This window comes from Genypterus blacodes, unplaced genomic scaffold (assembly GCF_046128005.1).
Source record: "Genypterus blacodes isolate CSIRO-AG114 ecotype Tasmania unplaced genomic scaffold, CSIRO-AGI_Gbla_v1 ptg000032l_1, whole genome shotgun sequence".
NCBI lineage: Eukaryota > Metazoa > Chordata > Actinopteri > Ophidiiformes > Ophidiidae > Genypterus > Genypterus blacodes.
In genome coordinates this window covers 4,053,923-4,069,864 of record NW_027466845.1, presented here as the reverse complement: position 1 = coordinate 4,069,864, position 15,942 = coordinate 4,053,923, and the positions used below count along the sequence as shown (strand labels likewise).

Below are 15,942 nucleotides of genomic sequence, written 5' to 3'. Positions count from 1 at the left end.
TTACGAGGAAACACGTAATTATGAACAAAAATGAAGGCCGAGATGAAAGAATACGGTGTGAAGAAACAGCTGATACCATGATCACAGCAGAGGAGTAACGCCCCCCCGCCCCCTTACATCATGATGGACAGCAGACAGAGACGCTCCTACATACTAAAAATCTCTCAAATCTTCCTCGAGGTAAGTCTGAGTTAATGGGCGTAATCATGCATTGATCTGAGCTCCCACAGTGATTGATAAGCCAGAGCAGTGGAGCTGCTGTGTCGCCCACACACACACACACACACACACACACACACACACACACACACACACACACACACACACACACACACACACACACACACACACACACACACACACACACACACACACACACATACACACACACTGCAGCCTCTTGCTGCAGCCTGCTGCACTGAACCTTTCATGAGATGAAATTCTCTGCTTTGAAACGCTCGTCCTCGCCAGCCAATCGCTGACAGGCTCACTCTCCACGGCCACCAATCCGCTTCCTGTTGCTAGGGCTATAATAAGGATCCCACTATATCAGCACAGGCTCCTTGCTGCACTGCTCAGACACCTATTGCATCCTGTAAAAAAAAAAAAGCAGAAGAAGAGGAAGAAAGCTGGATCCACACAGGAGACATTAGAATTCAGCTCCAGCTTATGAGTTCCAGTTTGTGTTTGAATGCAGGGCGACCTCGTCATCTCTGCTGGAGTCTGTTGGTGAGATTACACAGCCGCAGATCCGTCACACTGCAGGCAGAGGAACTTCATCTCCGGCCCTTAATAAAGGCTATTTAACAAATGTAACCAAAATCTCTCCAATAGCTAGATTTTCATAATTAACCCTCTAATCTGTTGTGTTTCGCTCCTCATTATTCAAATCGCTTTAATTGATGTCACGATCGTCCTCTGAAGATTGGATCTGAAAGGTCACGGCCACAGATGCATACAAACGAGAAATTGTTGAAGGAAGAGACTCGGCTCCTTTTGCACAATAACTGCTCTGTGTGTTGACTGTTGGTCACATGCAGCGTTGTTTTCCTGAGGGGAGGCTCGTATTCAGGACGGCGAGGCACAAGTGATCAACCAACCATAAATATGTCACCCACAGGCCCACGCCCCCCCACCCCCCACCGCCCGAGTCACTGAACGCATTTCCTTGTTAGCGCTCTGCAAATGTGACGCCGTTAAGAGCCGGATTGATGAGTTAGACTTAGAGGGTAGTGGGTTTAGGTCTAACGAGCAGAAGTTCATTTTTTGGGACTTTCTGAACACCAGATTGCCTGATTTCCTCTATTTTCCACGATCCAGTGAAGCCGTTCCGTAGTTTCCTGCACTTCAGAGAACATGAGGTCAGTGATTTTTCGTCTAAAGGTCATCAAGAGGTCTGAGCTTTTGTTGTCGTCCATTGATTTCCATTGTTAACTCTGCGCAGAATGCAGCATTTTCTTGCTGCCTACAAATTTCCTGGAACCCCTCGGTGAGTCGTACGTCTGGCAGACCCAGCGAGCCGTTGTCGAGCCATTTATCATCAAACCTCGCCAAGGCTGTCAAGGGTTTGTGGCGCTCTGGGGTAACGGGAGCTTCGCCGGAGTTGACACCGGGACGGTAGGAGTCGGAGTTGAACTGCAGCGTTGAGATTTCTCCGCCATTAATTCACGTTGAGCTGTTACATCATCGCTGAAAGAATATGCTTATAACTTCCACACAGGGCGGACAGAGATAGAGATGGACGGCTCTGTGGGTTTGGTGTGGGAGGCCTGGAGGTGTCGGATTGGAAACTCGTGACCAACCTGCTCACAGAAGCTGAGTATTATCTGCGTTCTGTCGCTGTTATCCATATGAGATGTGAAGATTAGATTCTTCATATTACCCGGTCCACCAGGGATCCTGACAGACGAGCACGTCACCGGTTTGAGAACTTGACGCTCCCCTGCTGTGACTCGACGTGATCAGCACCTCAAAGATGCTCAGAGATAACAGGTCCACTGCTTCAGGAACATCAGGCCATTAGAGGGAGAGAGGGAGAGAGAGAGAGAGAGAGAGAGAGAGAGAGAGAAGAGAGAGACAGAGAGACAGAGAGAAGAGAGTGAAAAATGAGAAGAGAGAGAGAGAGAGAAAAGAGAGACAGAGACAGAGAGAAGAGAGTGAAAAGAGAGAAGAGAAAGAGAGAGAGAGAGAGAGAGAGAGAGAGAGAGGAGAGAGAGAAAAGAGAGAAGAGAGAGAGAGGGAAGAGAGGGAAGTAAGAGACTGAGAGAGAAGAGATAGATAAGATAAGAGGGAGAGAAAAGAGAGAAGAGAGAGAGAGTGAGAAGAGAGAATGAAAAGAGAGAAGAGAGAGAGAAGAGAGAGAGAGAAGTGAGAGACTGAGAGAGAGAGACAGAGGGAGAGATAAAAGAGAGAAGAGAGAGACAGTGAAAAGAGAGCGAGAGAGAGAAAAGTGAGTGAAAGTGAGAGTGAGAGTGAGAGTGAGAGTGAGAGAGTGAGAAAGAGAGAAAGAGCTCTATAAATAGGCCTCCTCCTCCCTGCAGCCTGTGAGCAGACAGAGTAGAGCGGAGACATCGATGTGACAGCGCTCCACTGTACAGACTTTGGCCTCCTTGTCGATGGGGAAGAAACTCTGATTCATTAGTTTCACCCCCAGCTGAGTAAAACACCCACACACATACACACAGAGACACACACACACGGCTGGGGTGTGAAAATGCACAGAAAACACAAAATCACGGCATTCGATCCACCGCTTCACTGCCAAACACTCACAAGACACGAGAGTGACGCCGCCTCTCTGCCTCTCCCTCTGCTCTCTCTCACACACACACACACACACACACACACACACACACACACACACACACACACACACACACACACACACACACACACACACACACACACACACACACACACACACACACACACACACACACAGATGTTATGCATGACTGAAGCCGAGGGATGAATTATTCAACATAACATTTAGACTTTGGATTATTTATCGAAAAGTGCCACAACATGCAGCTGCAGGCTTCTAAAGAGGAGAGAACGCTCGTCCCAAAACATTCCAGGGATTCATTGTGATCTAATATTCTGCAGAAAGCACAATGGCAGGAGGTTTTTGGGAGGCCTACACACACATTCACACACACACACGCACACGCACACACACACACACACACACACACACACACACACACACACACACACACACACACACACACACACACACACACACACACACACACACACACACACACACACACACACACACACAACGCTCCTCCTCTGTGCCGCCACGTTCAGTTTGAACATGGACCGATGGACTGGACTAAACGCTGATCTGAAGCTGAGGATCAAACCGATGATGCAGCTGAATATTTATAACTACAGAAGCTTGTGTGATGAATAAAAGTTAGTAAGAGGTGAGAGAGTCTAAAATTAAATAGCACCTGTTTGTGTTACATCACTCTGCTTTTCCTTTTCAAGCCCACATCACATCACATCACATCCTCATCTGTTCATTACACGCAGAAACAACAGAAACGGGCTGCCTTATTAGAAGAATGTCACCTAAAGTAAGTCACTAAATCCACCTTTAAGTCCCTGTAAAGACTTTCAAACGTCATATTCCTGACATACAACATTCACCAAACTATCAACACACTCACAATCTTCCTCCTGCTCCTCATAAAGTCGACGTACAGCTCAATAAAATGATTTTAATCTCAATATGCTTGTAATTCTTCAACGTGTGGAAACTGTGATGAGGCGTTCAGGTACCACACGGCTTGAAACTGATCACTAATCATCAACCATTACCTCATTATCCTCCTATTAGTGGTTGTGTTCCCTGATACAAGCTGCCCCATCATGAGTCCTGATTACATTTAGAATAATTGCAATTAACATTTACCATCATTGTTACGTAAGCGGTCAGTACACAAAACAAACACACCCGGCTGATCCGTTGGTGTGATTCTTGGTTCTTTGACTTGTTCAGGGTTTGTTTGGTGTTGTGACTTTAGTCTTGTGCGATACTGAGCATCATTGTAACGTCTATTTTTGGAAGGCGTGCCTCTCACCTCAAACAGCCTCGCAAAGTGATAATTAACTCACGACATGCCAGTATTGTTGACTCATGTGATCTGATGAGAGACGCGCACACACACTCTGTCACCATCTGCTTAGCATTACCAAGCTAGTTTAGAAACCCTGCTCCAGTTGGATTCAGGAAATAAATAAGCTCACACTCGTCGCTTTTAAGACTTACATCCGCGTGTGTGTATCCTGTTTGAGTGCGAGGTGTGTGTGTGTGTGTGTGTGTGTGTGTGTTGGTGTGTGCTTTCTTTGAACCACGCAGCGTCTAGTCGGCCAAAGATCACTCACGCTTTGTTTGAACAATTAGTTGCTAAGGTGCCAACTGGTTGACAAATTATACCTTTGCAGTGTTTGTGGGTCTGCGTGAGGCTCGGTGAGTCAGTGTGTGGGCCGGGGGGATTCCCAACAGAGAGAGGGAGAACCTGGGCTTACGGTACCACACACACACACACACACACACACAGAGGGAGAGGTCACCCACACGGCCCCCTGGGGTGCTGTGACAGAAACACTGAGAGGGTCGCTGTCCAACCAAAGGCCTCAACATAAACTACAAACTAGACGTGGAGGTGGAGGCCGGGTGGACGCTGGATCACACTGAGGGAGGAACCAAACCCCCCCAACTTCAATCAAATATGAAACAGCATGAAGATAAATATGTTATTATCCTGTCAAACACAACAGCAGGAGGAAATAGAATAACATAGAACTGCAGGGTAGACTAGAATAGACTAGAATAAAACTGCAGAACTACACAGAACAGAGAGAACTGCAGAATAGACAAGACTAGACTAGACTAGAATAGAATAGAATAGAGCTGCGTAGAGAAAATTCAACCAGACTAGACCAGACTACGTAGAATACAGCTTGAGGATAGAATTGCAGAATAGACTAGACAAGAACAGAACAGACTGGACTAATGTAGAATAGAATAGAATAGAATAGAATAGAATAGCGTAGAGTAGAGTAGAGAATAATAGAATCGGCCGCTGCACAGGGTTGGGTGGTTCAGGCTGTGCTGAGGAAAAGAGCAGTCATACAGTTAAGTCACTCTGTATGAGAGCTGTATTGTTGCTGTTGCATAGCAACAGTTTCCACAGAAATCTTTGCTCAGAAACACTCCTCCCTGTTCTAACACACACACACACACACACACACAACCGCAACAGCAACAGCAGAGAAACAGACTGAGAGAACACAAACACTCAGGGACACTGTGATCAGATTATTCAGTCTCTCACCACATTTACAGGACAAACATGGAGAGATTCCAACACTACGAGACCGACACTGATCCAGCCATCTCTCTGTAAGAGCACATCCAGCTCATCAAGCTCTAAATTAGTCTTTGTGATGTGACGTGTGTGTGTGATGTTCTTACACATACAATAGGTAAAGCAGCTGTATGTTCTCATGATATACAGTCGCTTTGTCACATTTCTAACCCTGCTTGTTTGTAAATTGAAGCATTTTGTCCTCAGATCCTTAGAGGAATTTCATCAACAGAGATAGAAGTTATGCACGACTTGATCAACTCTTGCATATTTATACTTCACATTATGGGGCACCTGGAAGTTACTATAGGTTAGTAATCAATCTACACTTCCTGAGGCAACAGTGGAGATATTTGATTGTAACTTCCTGTAGATGAGCTCATCACATTGGTGGATCCATGCAGCTTCATTCTATGGACTACAGGTCAAATACAGATGAGTTAAGTGAACGCCAAATATCTCCAACATGCTCCAACAACATCAGAGACCAAGTGAAGATGAACAGTTTAAACTGAACTAGGGTTGTTGCTGCCACTGAGGTCATTTTAGGGAATAAACTGAAGCTCTTAGTGACCTGAGAGGGAGTTAAAGGTCAACAACTAAGGTTTTACATGGCATGTTGGATTTTTCAAAGAATACTTTCAATGTTTTCTTGATTCTTATGTTCTGTATGTTTTTTCCTCACATTAGTGGGGCGACAGCATGTGTTTCTGGACTTGGACCTCCTTACAAAGAAGCAAAATGTGGATAATAAATGGAACTATCTCAACAAAATAAATAGTAAAATGTATCATTTCCAGAATTGATTTGCTCTACCTGGTTCCTTTGTTTGTTCTCTTCACTGTTCTGCCTTCCACCTACATCATGTACCTCCAGGAGAACCTTAATGCCCACTCCAGCACTCTCCCTCCCTCTATGTGTGTGTGTGTGTGTGTGTGTGTGTGTGTGTGTGTGTCTGACATTTGTGCTGATCAGGACTCTGGACTCGGCTTTTTTTACATTTTGCAGCATCATTGCTCATCCTCATCCTCATCCTCAATACTGAACCTGCTGTTTCTGTAGCACAATCAGAGAGAAGAGAAAGTAAGCAGATACATCAAATCTACAAATACATAGAAAATGTCACTTAACTGTAAAATGTTCCAGAAACATCTTCACTGTTTTTTGCCTAAGAGCACTTCAGCAGTGGACACTTGCTGTCACAAGTGCTGTGTTGTTCAGCGCTCATGTCCACATATAACACAATGCTGCCCCCTAGTGACCGACAGGCTGAAGTGCTTCATCATTACACCGTGGTTCCATACGTGAGAGCGACCTTTGGGTGTCAAAGGACAAGAATAAAATCATTTGACCTTCATTCATACATAAATTAGGATAATGACTGTCAGAAGGTTTGTAATTATCGTTAAATTGTCACTGAGCTGCTAGGAAAGCAGATAATCTGTTGCTGACAGGCTGAGACAAGCCCGCCCCCTAGTGTCCACCCTCGGCACTGCAGCTCTGCCTGCTGTGTGGCATTTACAGAATATAATAAAGCTAAACTATCATCACTCTGAGGCAACATTATAAGAACCAACTTTATTTTCTTCAACATCTGTATGAAAGAATGTACAAATATCTCCTTTTATAGTCAATATTTACATTTAACGCAGGTAAGCTGGATGTTTACCTCACTGTACGGGATGAGTCTTGTCTGAATCTGTAATAATGTAAGGATCTTAAACTGCAACAACAAGCTGTGTTATCGTTTAATACATTACTTAATATTTGACCGGTTATCCTTCATTACTGCTGTATCTTATATTATTAATATAACTATTATATACTACTATAATTGGAGAGCATATGTGTGTGTGTGTGTACATTTGTGTTGAGTTGCAACGAGTACCAATAGTCCAGACGCCTCCAAAGTTGCAAAAAACATTGTTCAGGCTCCAGTATTTCCTTTTTTTTCTCACTGTATTTTACATAAATACTCGCATTTTTTTTCAATTTGCATTACCAAAACACTGCCATGAATGGAACCCCCCTAGCAACGCTCCCTAGCGACATCATGAATGAGGAAAAACCACTCAAATTCCAAAAACCATCTGCACCACGTTAGAGAGGAAGCGACCGTCACCGTGGGCGAGAAGCAGCAGTGTGACAGAGACGACGAGCTTCCCTCCACCTGTGTCAGGCAGCAGTAACCATTAACAAAGGTCAGGGGTCAAGAGAATGAGCGAGCTGGCACCAGCCTGTGTTTGCTGGCGGCCTGCGCAGCCTTCGCCACGGGGAAAGAGAGCCGGCAGAACAAAAGCTTTTACTGCAGGAGAAAATTGTCAAATAAACGGTCGCGCGATAGAGAGGAAGAGTGTATGAATGAAGAAAAGGAGCAGACAGGAAATCCCAAACGGAGGATGAAGGAGCCGTAGAAAGGAGAAGATTCTGCACTCCTGTTTCTCACTCTGCAAACGCGTCGTCTTCATACAGATCCTCCAGCTCCTCTCTGCTGCCCTCCTTGCTCACATTCCTGTGGGCCAACAAACGCAGACACACAACGCTCAGACGCTCAGACGCTCAGACGACGCCGGGCGTCTTCAAGGTGCGTCTGAATGCTGCTTTAATACACTCACCGCAAGGAGGGATGGAGGAAAGGTGAAGACCCCAATAAACTCAAAGCACCACTGTAGGAAAGAAGAGAGCGAGAAGGGACATGAAGAAGAAGATGAAGAAGAAGAAAAAGCAGAGTACACAAGCCTGATCTGATCTCTCCTCCGAAGCGTTCCCTGTGTTAGAGTCGCTGTCTGCAGCACTGGGAGGAGCTGCTGGAGCTTATCTGCAGCTCTACATCTCTACATTTGGACGTCTAATTAGCTGTGCCCACACACACACACACACACACACCAGACCCCCCCAGCTTTAATGGCAGACAGAAGCAGTGAGGCCGTGACCTCAGAGTTGCCACTCAGCTTATCAGCAGACAAACACTGTTATGGGCCAGCTAAGGAGCGACCAAACGACACAAATATGGGGGAGTACAGCCTGCTCAGAGATTCATGGGGCAGATTGGACAATGGAGGAGACAAACACACACACAAGTCACCTGGCCTATATTAATAAGCCCTCATCTGTCTTGCCTCAGGCCTAATCTCCACGTCAGTACTTACGTAAGGAGACCACCGGGGGCAGACATGGACCTCACCGCTCGCCCGGCTGGACAGTCAAAGGGATTACTGAAGGAGCGTTTCCTCAGCATGGACTTCACCAGGATCTGAGGACAACAAGGGAGTCAGACTCGTCTCACTAGGCTTCTTTATGAGTTCTCTCTATGCTACATCATCAAAATCTTGTGAAATTTGACTTCCTGTGACTTCAACAACTTCCAAGGTGACATAAGGAGCAAACTTTAACGCCCCGGTTGCTTCAATTCAATCAACCTGAATAGAAGCGGATGTGTGTAATAAGGTAATAACCCTTTAGAGGGGTCTGTGTGTGAGTGTGTGTGACTCACCACAGCAGAGAGGCTGGGGATGAGCTTGACGCTGTTCTGCACCTCCTCCTCAGTGACCTCCACCGCTGTGCAGTACTCTTCCTCCAGAGGAAGAGGATTCACTCCGTCCTCCGTCACCCACCGGTGAAGCTGCAACCACGCAGCATCGTCACACACACACACACACACACACACATTCACCTTAGTCATCATATTTCGTGTTTTAGTTGACTTACCTTGATTTCAGGGATGGTGATTCTTGTTTCAGGGTTCTTATCCAGCATCTTCACCGTGAGCTCCTTTAGGTCCTCACTGATCACTGGCCTGGGGAAACAAGGCAGAGTCCGGATCTCTACCATGCAAACTGAGCAGCAAAAAGATCCCTCCTGCACTCATATCCCTGGTTATCCCTTCTCTCCTCTTCTGTCCTCTTCATCTTTGCTCAGTTCTCACCTCCACTGCATCATCAGAGCTTCACTCGCTCCAATGTTATGAGAAACCTGGATATTAAACATAACAAACTATCAAATTGAGGCAGAATTCTGACCTTTACTTACGTTTCTAGGAACTCCACAGGTTTGTTCTTGATCTTGCTGTGCAGGGCGATGATGTATTGATCATAGAAAGGGCACTGGAACGGCAACATCAGAAGAAATAAGACAGAACTTTGAAACTGTGGAGTCTTTGTGTTTGCGTTTTTGTTTCCAGGCGACCTTCTGCTGAGAGCATTACCTTCCCAAAGACGAAACAGAACAGCGTGACTCCCAGCGCCCACACGTCTAACGCCTGGAGGACACACACACACACACATCAGCACTATGTCACCAGCGGGAACTTCATCGTCTCATAACAAAGGTCTTCCTCACTTTGCCACTGAAGCTCTGCTCGTGCTCCGTCATGGTCTCTGGCGCCATGAAGGCCGGAGTCCCCGCCGTACTGGACAGAAGGGCGTCCGCCCCCTCAAACTGGTTGCTCACGCCAAAGTCTGCGATCTTGATGTGACCGTCGTCTCCCAGCAGCAGGTTGGACGGTTTGATGTCTCTGTGGACGATCTTGTGGTAATGCACTGGAGAGAAGGAGAGGGAAAACATCTTCATCTGCTGTGAGACACCGCAGGAAGAATGATTTAGGACTTTTACCAACAAGAAAGAGCGTTAACATTTTATATTTGTAGTTAAATAAGCAAAGATATCAGTGAGTGTTTGAGCTGATGCTGATAACAGTGAAGCTATCTTGTGTTGTGTGTGTGAACTCACAGTACTCCAGTCCCAGGACCACGTCTCTGAAGTAAAAGCGAGCCTGCTTCTCAGTGAAAGGACTCTCTGTGGGAACCTCCATCACTGCACTGAGCCACAGGATCACACACACACACACACACATAAACACAACGTGTATTTCATCCCCTATGGAAGCTAACGACACTGACATCCGACGTGTCCTGATTGGTCTCCGCAGAGCACAGACACGTACCCTTTGGTCACCAGTTCGAAGGCTGGAGGACAAACAGTCAGTCGGGTCAGGATTCTGTCTGATTTCATTCATATACAACAAGCAAAATGGGATTCATTTGAAAAGAATGAATGAACTCTCACCCATGTGGAGTCCGTCTTCATCAGGATCATCCAGCACCTGCAAGACACATTACATCACTGAGGTCCACTGTGACGCCGCTGTGAGGTTTGAAAGGTGGCAGAGTGTGTGTGTTTGTGTGCGAGTGTGTGCAGGACGTCGCCTCACTTCAATCAGCTTAACCACATTAGGATGGTCCAGTTTCTTCAGGATGGCGATCTCCTGGTACACTCGCTCCAGAGGCCCCAAGGCCTTAGAGGACGGATCCTGCTTCCTGTTGGACCCCTGAGTGGGCAGCCGGCCTGAACACACACACAAACACACACACACACGGTTGATATTTGGTGTCAATTGCTTGCTGTTTGAATCTTCTTCCTGACCCAAAGATGTCACTTACGTAAGAAGCCCCCCTGCTTCATCAGCCTCTTCTTTGAAACAACTTTCATGGCCTAAAACAAACGACATCATTAACACGGAAATCCTTGAGAACCTTGAAAGCACCATTGTGTGTTATAACTTACATAATACTGTTCAGAGTCTTTACTGTAGGCCAGCTTCACCACGCCATACGAACCCTGAAGGCATCAAAACAAACATGGAAAGGGTTAATAAATGCTTTGCCTGTGCTTATTGGAGAGCAAAGACAGGATTCATTCTTCACCTTTCCAATCTCATTCTTTAACTTATACTGGTTGAGATGAACACAGTCCTGCAGAAAGAAAAAGAGATCAATCAGTGGAAGCATCGACAGGAGAAGTAAATCTCTGTGCATCAGCGTCGCTCACATCAGCGTCTGTGATGGACACGCGCTTGGTCTCGATGGTCGGTTGCCGGGCGCCGCGGCTCCCTCTCTCCTGCAGCGACATCTTCCTGTGTGCCCTGGCCAGGTCCCCGGCCCTCGGCGCCCCCGACCTGTAGCCGTTGAGAGGCGCCTTGCGGTCGGAGGCCACGTTCATGGCCTCCACCAAGTCGGCCAGCTCGGCGTGATGCTCCGAGTCCGGCTCTCTCCTGCAGCCTGGGCCAGAGCTCATGGCGGCTGCTTCTCATTCACAACTCAGGGTACCTGGTGTCACCGGAGCCGAGGTGGCCGAGGACACATCAGGGCCCTGAATGGAAGGAAACCACAGACTGGGATGTTCAGATATCAGACCCAGAACAGGAGCAGGTTAGAAAAGCAGAAAGTCTTTAGTGAAACAAGGCAGGAATTCAGTCAAGCAGGGAACAGTCAATGGTCAAAAACACAGGTAAAAGCCAGATAAAGAGGAAGAATGTGTATATTGAATGCTCAGGTAGGTGAGATGAGGCTGGTAGAGATGCTGAGGAGACAAATCAGAGGAGAGGAAGGGGGAGAGGAAGCTGAGCTGCGTCTCAAAGGACTTCACCCATCTGACACCTAAACTTTGTACTTCAGTTATAAACTCAGGCTACATACTTCTAACTGTATCTAAAGATATGCATTCAGGCCCGATATGTCCTCTGAGAAGCCAACTAGAGGCCAGGTTGAGAACTGCAGGTGGAATGAAACGTATCTTCTGGAGCAGAGCTAAAGGCAACAGACCGCTCAGACAAACGTTCTGCTTGTTTAGCAGAGAGTTCAAACCTGCTCTGGTCACACACAGAAATGTTGTTGTAATGTCATACTAGTAATGTTGTTGTGCAGAAGCCTTTAAACCCTGAGCTCCAGCACTTCCACGCTGCACACACACTATGCAAACTAAAATCCTCTTATGCAAGACGGAAGGAGGTCTGAACAAACAAACAAACCTATTAAAAAGATAATATGCACACATATGCAAAACACGACATGCCTTTGCAGTGTGTAAAGATACACAACGTTAGATTTGACAAAGATAAACAACAGGGATGCCGACATGCACCAAAGACCTAATGGGATTGAAGTTGTTTTTCAACCTTCATTTACTGCAAATCAGAGGTCAAGTTCAATGCAACTTCGACCAAAACACAATCTCACATGATTTGATTGACTCACCGTGTGTTTGGCTCCGGTGCTGCTGGCTGCTGTGGTTAATCTGCATGCTGTGCTGCTGCTGAGGAGGAGGAGGAAGCTCCTTTGTGTCTCAGTGCAGGACTTTCACTGATGAGGGGACAGGGAGAGCGCCTGTAAGGAGGATTACGTGTCTGTTTATAGCCTGAGGCAGAGTTATTCTAAGGGAGGCTGACGGTGCACAGAGCGGACTGTGCTGCGGACAGGGACAGAGACAGGGACAGGGAGAGGGACAGGGACAGGCTCCACCCAACAACAACAACAGGACAAAGCTGGACCTCCATTCAAAGAACATGCAATATAATCATAATCACACACACAACTGCATTTGTTGGCTCTCACATAAATAAATAAATAAATAAGCCCTCACAGCGTCATCTAAAGCACTTTTTCCATCTTGGGGGGGGGGAGAATTGTAGTACTGAGAGGACTTCAAGGACCGGTAAATTAAAACAGGTTCTGATACAAACTATTGAAGCGGTATTCCAGAAAACGTTCATTAAAATGTATTTATTAACACCACAACATGGCAGCAACTTGTGAAGTTCGCCTATTAGCTTGTGGAAGCTGTGTAGGTTCAACGAAAAGCGTGAAAACGTCTGTAGTAACGACGAATTCAGCTTTTTATCTGTTTGTTTGGACCGAACTTCAACGTGTCTTCAGCTGGACGCGTCACAAAGAGGAATGATGCGACGAGAGAATTTACGCGTTTACTTCCGTGTTCGTTCGACGCAGATAACCGTACTAAAGCAGTGCACATGCGCATACGAACAAACGAGCTGAATCAAGAAACTTAATATTAAAAATACAATATTAGTGTGCAGACATCTAGATTATATTACGATCCAGTATATTATAATTGATATAGGCGTTTTATGAAGCGTTTCCGGTAGGGTAAAAAGGAAATACGTTTTTATCTCTCTAAATATTGTTATTGACATAACAAACACGGCGCAAAACCTTACAATTTGAGTTGCTGCAAACAAGAGAATCGTTTAATTGGCGATTCTTCAATATAGATTTACGATTAATTTGCACTAGATGTAACGCTAAAATGAAAATACAACAAATGCTGCAATTGTGGTTTTGTCTTTATTAACTCACATTAGAAAGAGGAAGTGAATTCGTTAAATAGAAATATTTGAATTAAAAAAAAAAAAAAAAATAGAAGCCCCAAATGATTATCCATTAAGATGTTGATGTCGGTAATATGTTGGATACTCACAGGTTTGTGTCTTCTCTCACCTAGCAACACGTATTTGTAAAATTACTACGTTTTCGACAGCTCTTGAAGGCACCACGACAGCGCGGCCATACTCACGTTTTAAAGTGTGAAACGCTTCGACCTGCAGCAGGATGCAGCTGCATCAAACAAGGAAACTTTCCTAAAGCAAAGAAAGTAGAGGATCATCACCATCATCATCACCATCACCTTCATCATGTCTCTGTCAGCACAGTTTGGGGCGTTAAGGACCAGAGACCTTCAGGAGCTTTTGGAAGATGAGGACAAAATGAATCACATAATCAGATGTAGTGAAAAGGTGAGCAGCTTGATGGAAATAAACCTTAAAACTTCACCTTTTCTCATTTCTCTTTGTATGTGAAGTTCTCTCTATTTCTATTGGAGGCAAAAACTAAATTGCATGTTGGAACCTCTATATTCACAACTCCATCCTCTGTAAACACATTCTCCTTGTGTGAGGGCTTAACGGTCATTTCCAGTTCCAGGGTGTGCAGAGAGCGACAGAGAGGATTCTAGTTTCAAATCAAACTCTGGCCAAAAGCAGTTTATCTCGAAAACCTTCATTTAGAGACACAAAGCTCCTTCTTTCGATGAAATACAAGCAGCAAGAGAAACTTCTGACCCTCATCCAGGCCAAACAAGAGCAACTTGGTAAGTTTGAAACCCCCTGGTATACCATGTGATACCATGTGTGTGTGTTCATGCTAAAAAACAATGTCTCATTTTGCAGCAGACAGATACAGCGTTGATTTTGCTCAGTTTTGTCTCCAGAAGAAGATTCATCATGCTGAGGAAGAGTGTGAGGTAATTAACTTTACTTATACTAATAAAGTATTTTACTAATTGGTTGGTTTGGGATAGGAACTGCTGTTTAATGATGAACGTTCTTGTTTTCTTTCCTGATATATAAATGACAATATATATACAGTGCAAAGTGTAACTTTACATAAACAAACCAAAATCTGGTTCTATAGTTTAAACATTAAAGCCATACAACAAATATGAGTATTGCTAGTATTCCTGCTTAGAGTACAATAAGATCATGAGCAGACTTACTTCATTATTAACTTAAACCACTTAGTTATGAGTTTCCTACCTATACCTTCTTAGTGTAAAGTTGTTAGGATTTGTGAATTACTTCTTGTTACGTAGTGAACTGCTGTTTATAATCTCTTTATGGTCCAATATATGTTTATTTTTAGGCTTGTAACACAACACTGCACACCTACACACCTCCAGGGCTTTTCACCTACTAAAGTATTTAACGGGTTACTGAGGAGGGGTGTGACAGAAATAAGGTCTGTACTGTGTGGGAGAGAGCACAGCTGGGTGACACGGAGAGATCAAGAGGCACAATGTTGATCCATAAAGTCCAGGCTGGAGTGGAAGCAAAGGAGGGCTGAAGTCTGTAAAGAATGTGATTGACAGCAAATGCAGTTAAATGTTATACAAAAGTGAAACATTGCAATTTCCCCCAAAACAGCTGCTGTTTCAAAGGTTTGCGGAGAGGAAGATGTCCCTGGTGGATTTCTTGAGGTCCTTCCACTCGTCGAGGAAGCTGCAGCACATCAGGCAGGTGCTGGTGAAGAAGCTTCAGGAAGCGACGCAGCTCGAGTGGCAGACAACACAGAGAGACATCCAGATTTACACCGACGCCGAGCAGATACTCCACCCTTACCACCCAGTGTGGACTCTACCCACAGCCACCATCTTGCCCGCCTGCTGCCACTCCCTGGCCTCCTCCGCTCCCCTCCTCCCTCCCTTCCTGCTGCCCTTTGGCATCCAGCCATCGCAGGGTTTAACGTTTGGCTTCGACAGCAACGGGCTTGTGTGTCCCAGGTTGCACGGACACGGCGCCAAATGGCCAACGAGGCCCGTCCGTCTGAAGCCACTGCTGCAGCACAGGAAGCATCACCTGGGGCCTTAGTGAGCATCTGAAGGAGGCTCAGGATGTTAGTTTACAATTTAAAGAATAAGAACAATCAATTATTTGAAATAGTATGGAACAATACTGCTTGGAAAGTGTCAGCTGTCAGCATTGACTTTTACGACCCTCTGCAAAGTCCATTGAAGGTCTCATGGATACAGCAGAGATTTGACTCATACAGGAAAAATCAATAATGATGTTTTCCTTAAAATCATCCCGTGCATTGAGGGTTTTTACAGCAAATTCTACCAAATTCCTCTGTAAGACTGTAGAAGGATGTAAACTTTTATATGAGCTTAAAAGAAAATAACTTGCACTGCTTCCCCTCTGATCTTAAAAGCATCA

General features: G+C 45.4%; 1 protein-coding gene across 1 annotated transcript; it reads right to left on the bottom strand.

The window, feature by feature from the left end:
- Nucleotides 1–6,944: 6,944 nt before the first annotated feature.
- On the bottom strand, nt 6,945–12,572 carry camkk1b (calcium/calmodulin-dependent protein kinase kinase 1, alpha b). The gene is made up of 17 exons (XM_076146182.1): nt 12,413–12,572; nt 11,208–11,528; nt 11,084–11,131; nt 10,944–10,997; nt 10,820–10,871; nt 10,591–10,724; nt 10,446–10,482; nt 10,324–10,345; nt 10,110–10,198; nt 9,720–9,919; nt 9,586–9,639; nt 9,411–9,484; nt 9,090–9,177; nt 8,875–9,003; nt 8,531–8,634; nt 7,997–8,047; nt 6,945–7,893 (listed from the first exon to the last, which is right to left on the bottom strand). The coding sequence occupies exons 2-17, from the start codon at nt 11,451–11,453 to the stop codon at nt 7,824–7,826; spliced, it is 1,452 nt and encodes a 483-aa protein (XP_076002297.1). The 5' UTR covers nt 11,454–11,528; nt 12,413–12,572; the 3' UTR covers nt 6,945–7,823.
- Nucleotides 12,573–15,942: the final 3,370 nt, after the last annotated feature.

What these genes read in the sequence shown, in the direction of transcription:
- camkk1b (XM_076146182.1), bottom strand. Translation starts at nt 11,453, where the DNA reads ATGAGCTCTGGCCCAGGCTGCAGGAGAGAGCCGGACTCGGAGCATCAC. An exon ending in AGCAGAGCTTCAGTGGCAAA is followed by an intron (nt 9,640 to 9,719) that starts GTGAGGAAGACC and finishes TGTGTCCTCCAG; the next exon opens with GCGTTAGACGTGTGGGCGCT. An exon ending in GCCCCCGGTGGTCTCCTTAC is followed by an intron (nt 8,048 to 8,530) that starts GTAAGTACTGAC and finishes TCTTTCCTACAG; the next exon opens with TGGTGCTTTGAGTTTATTGG.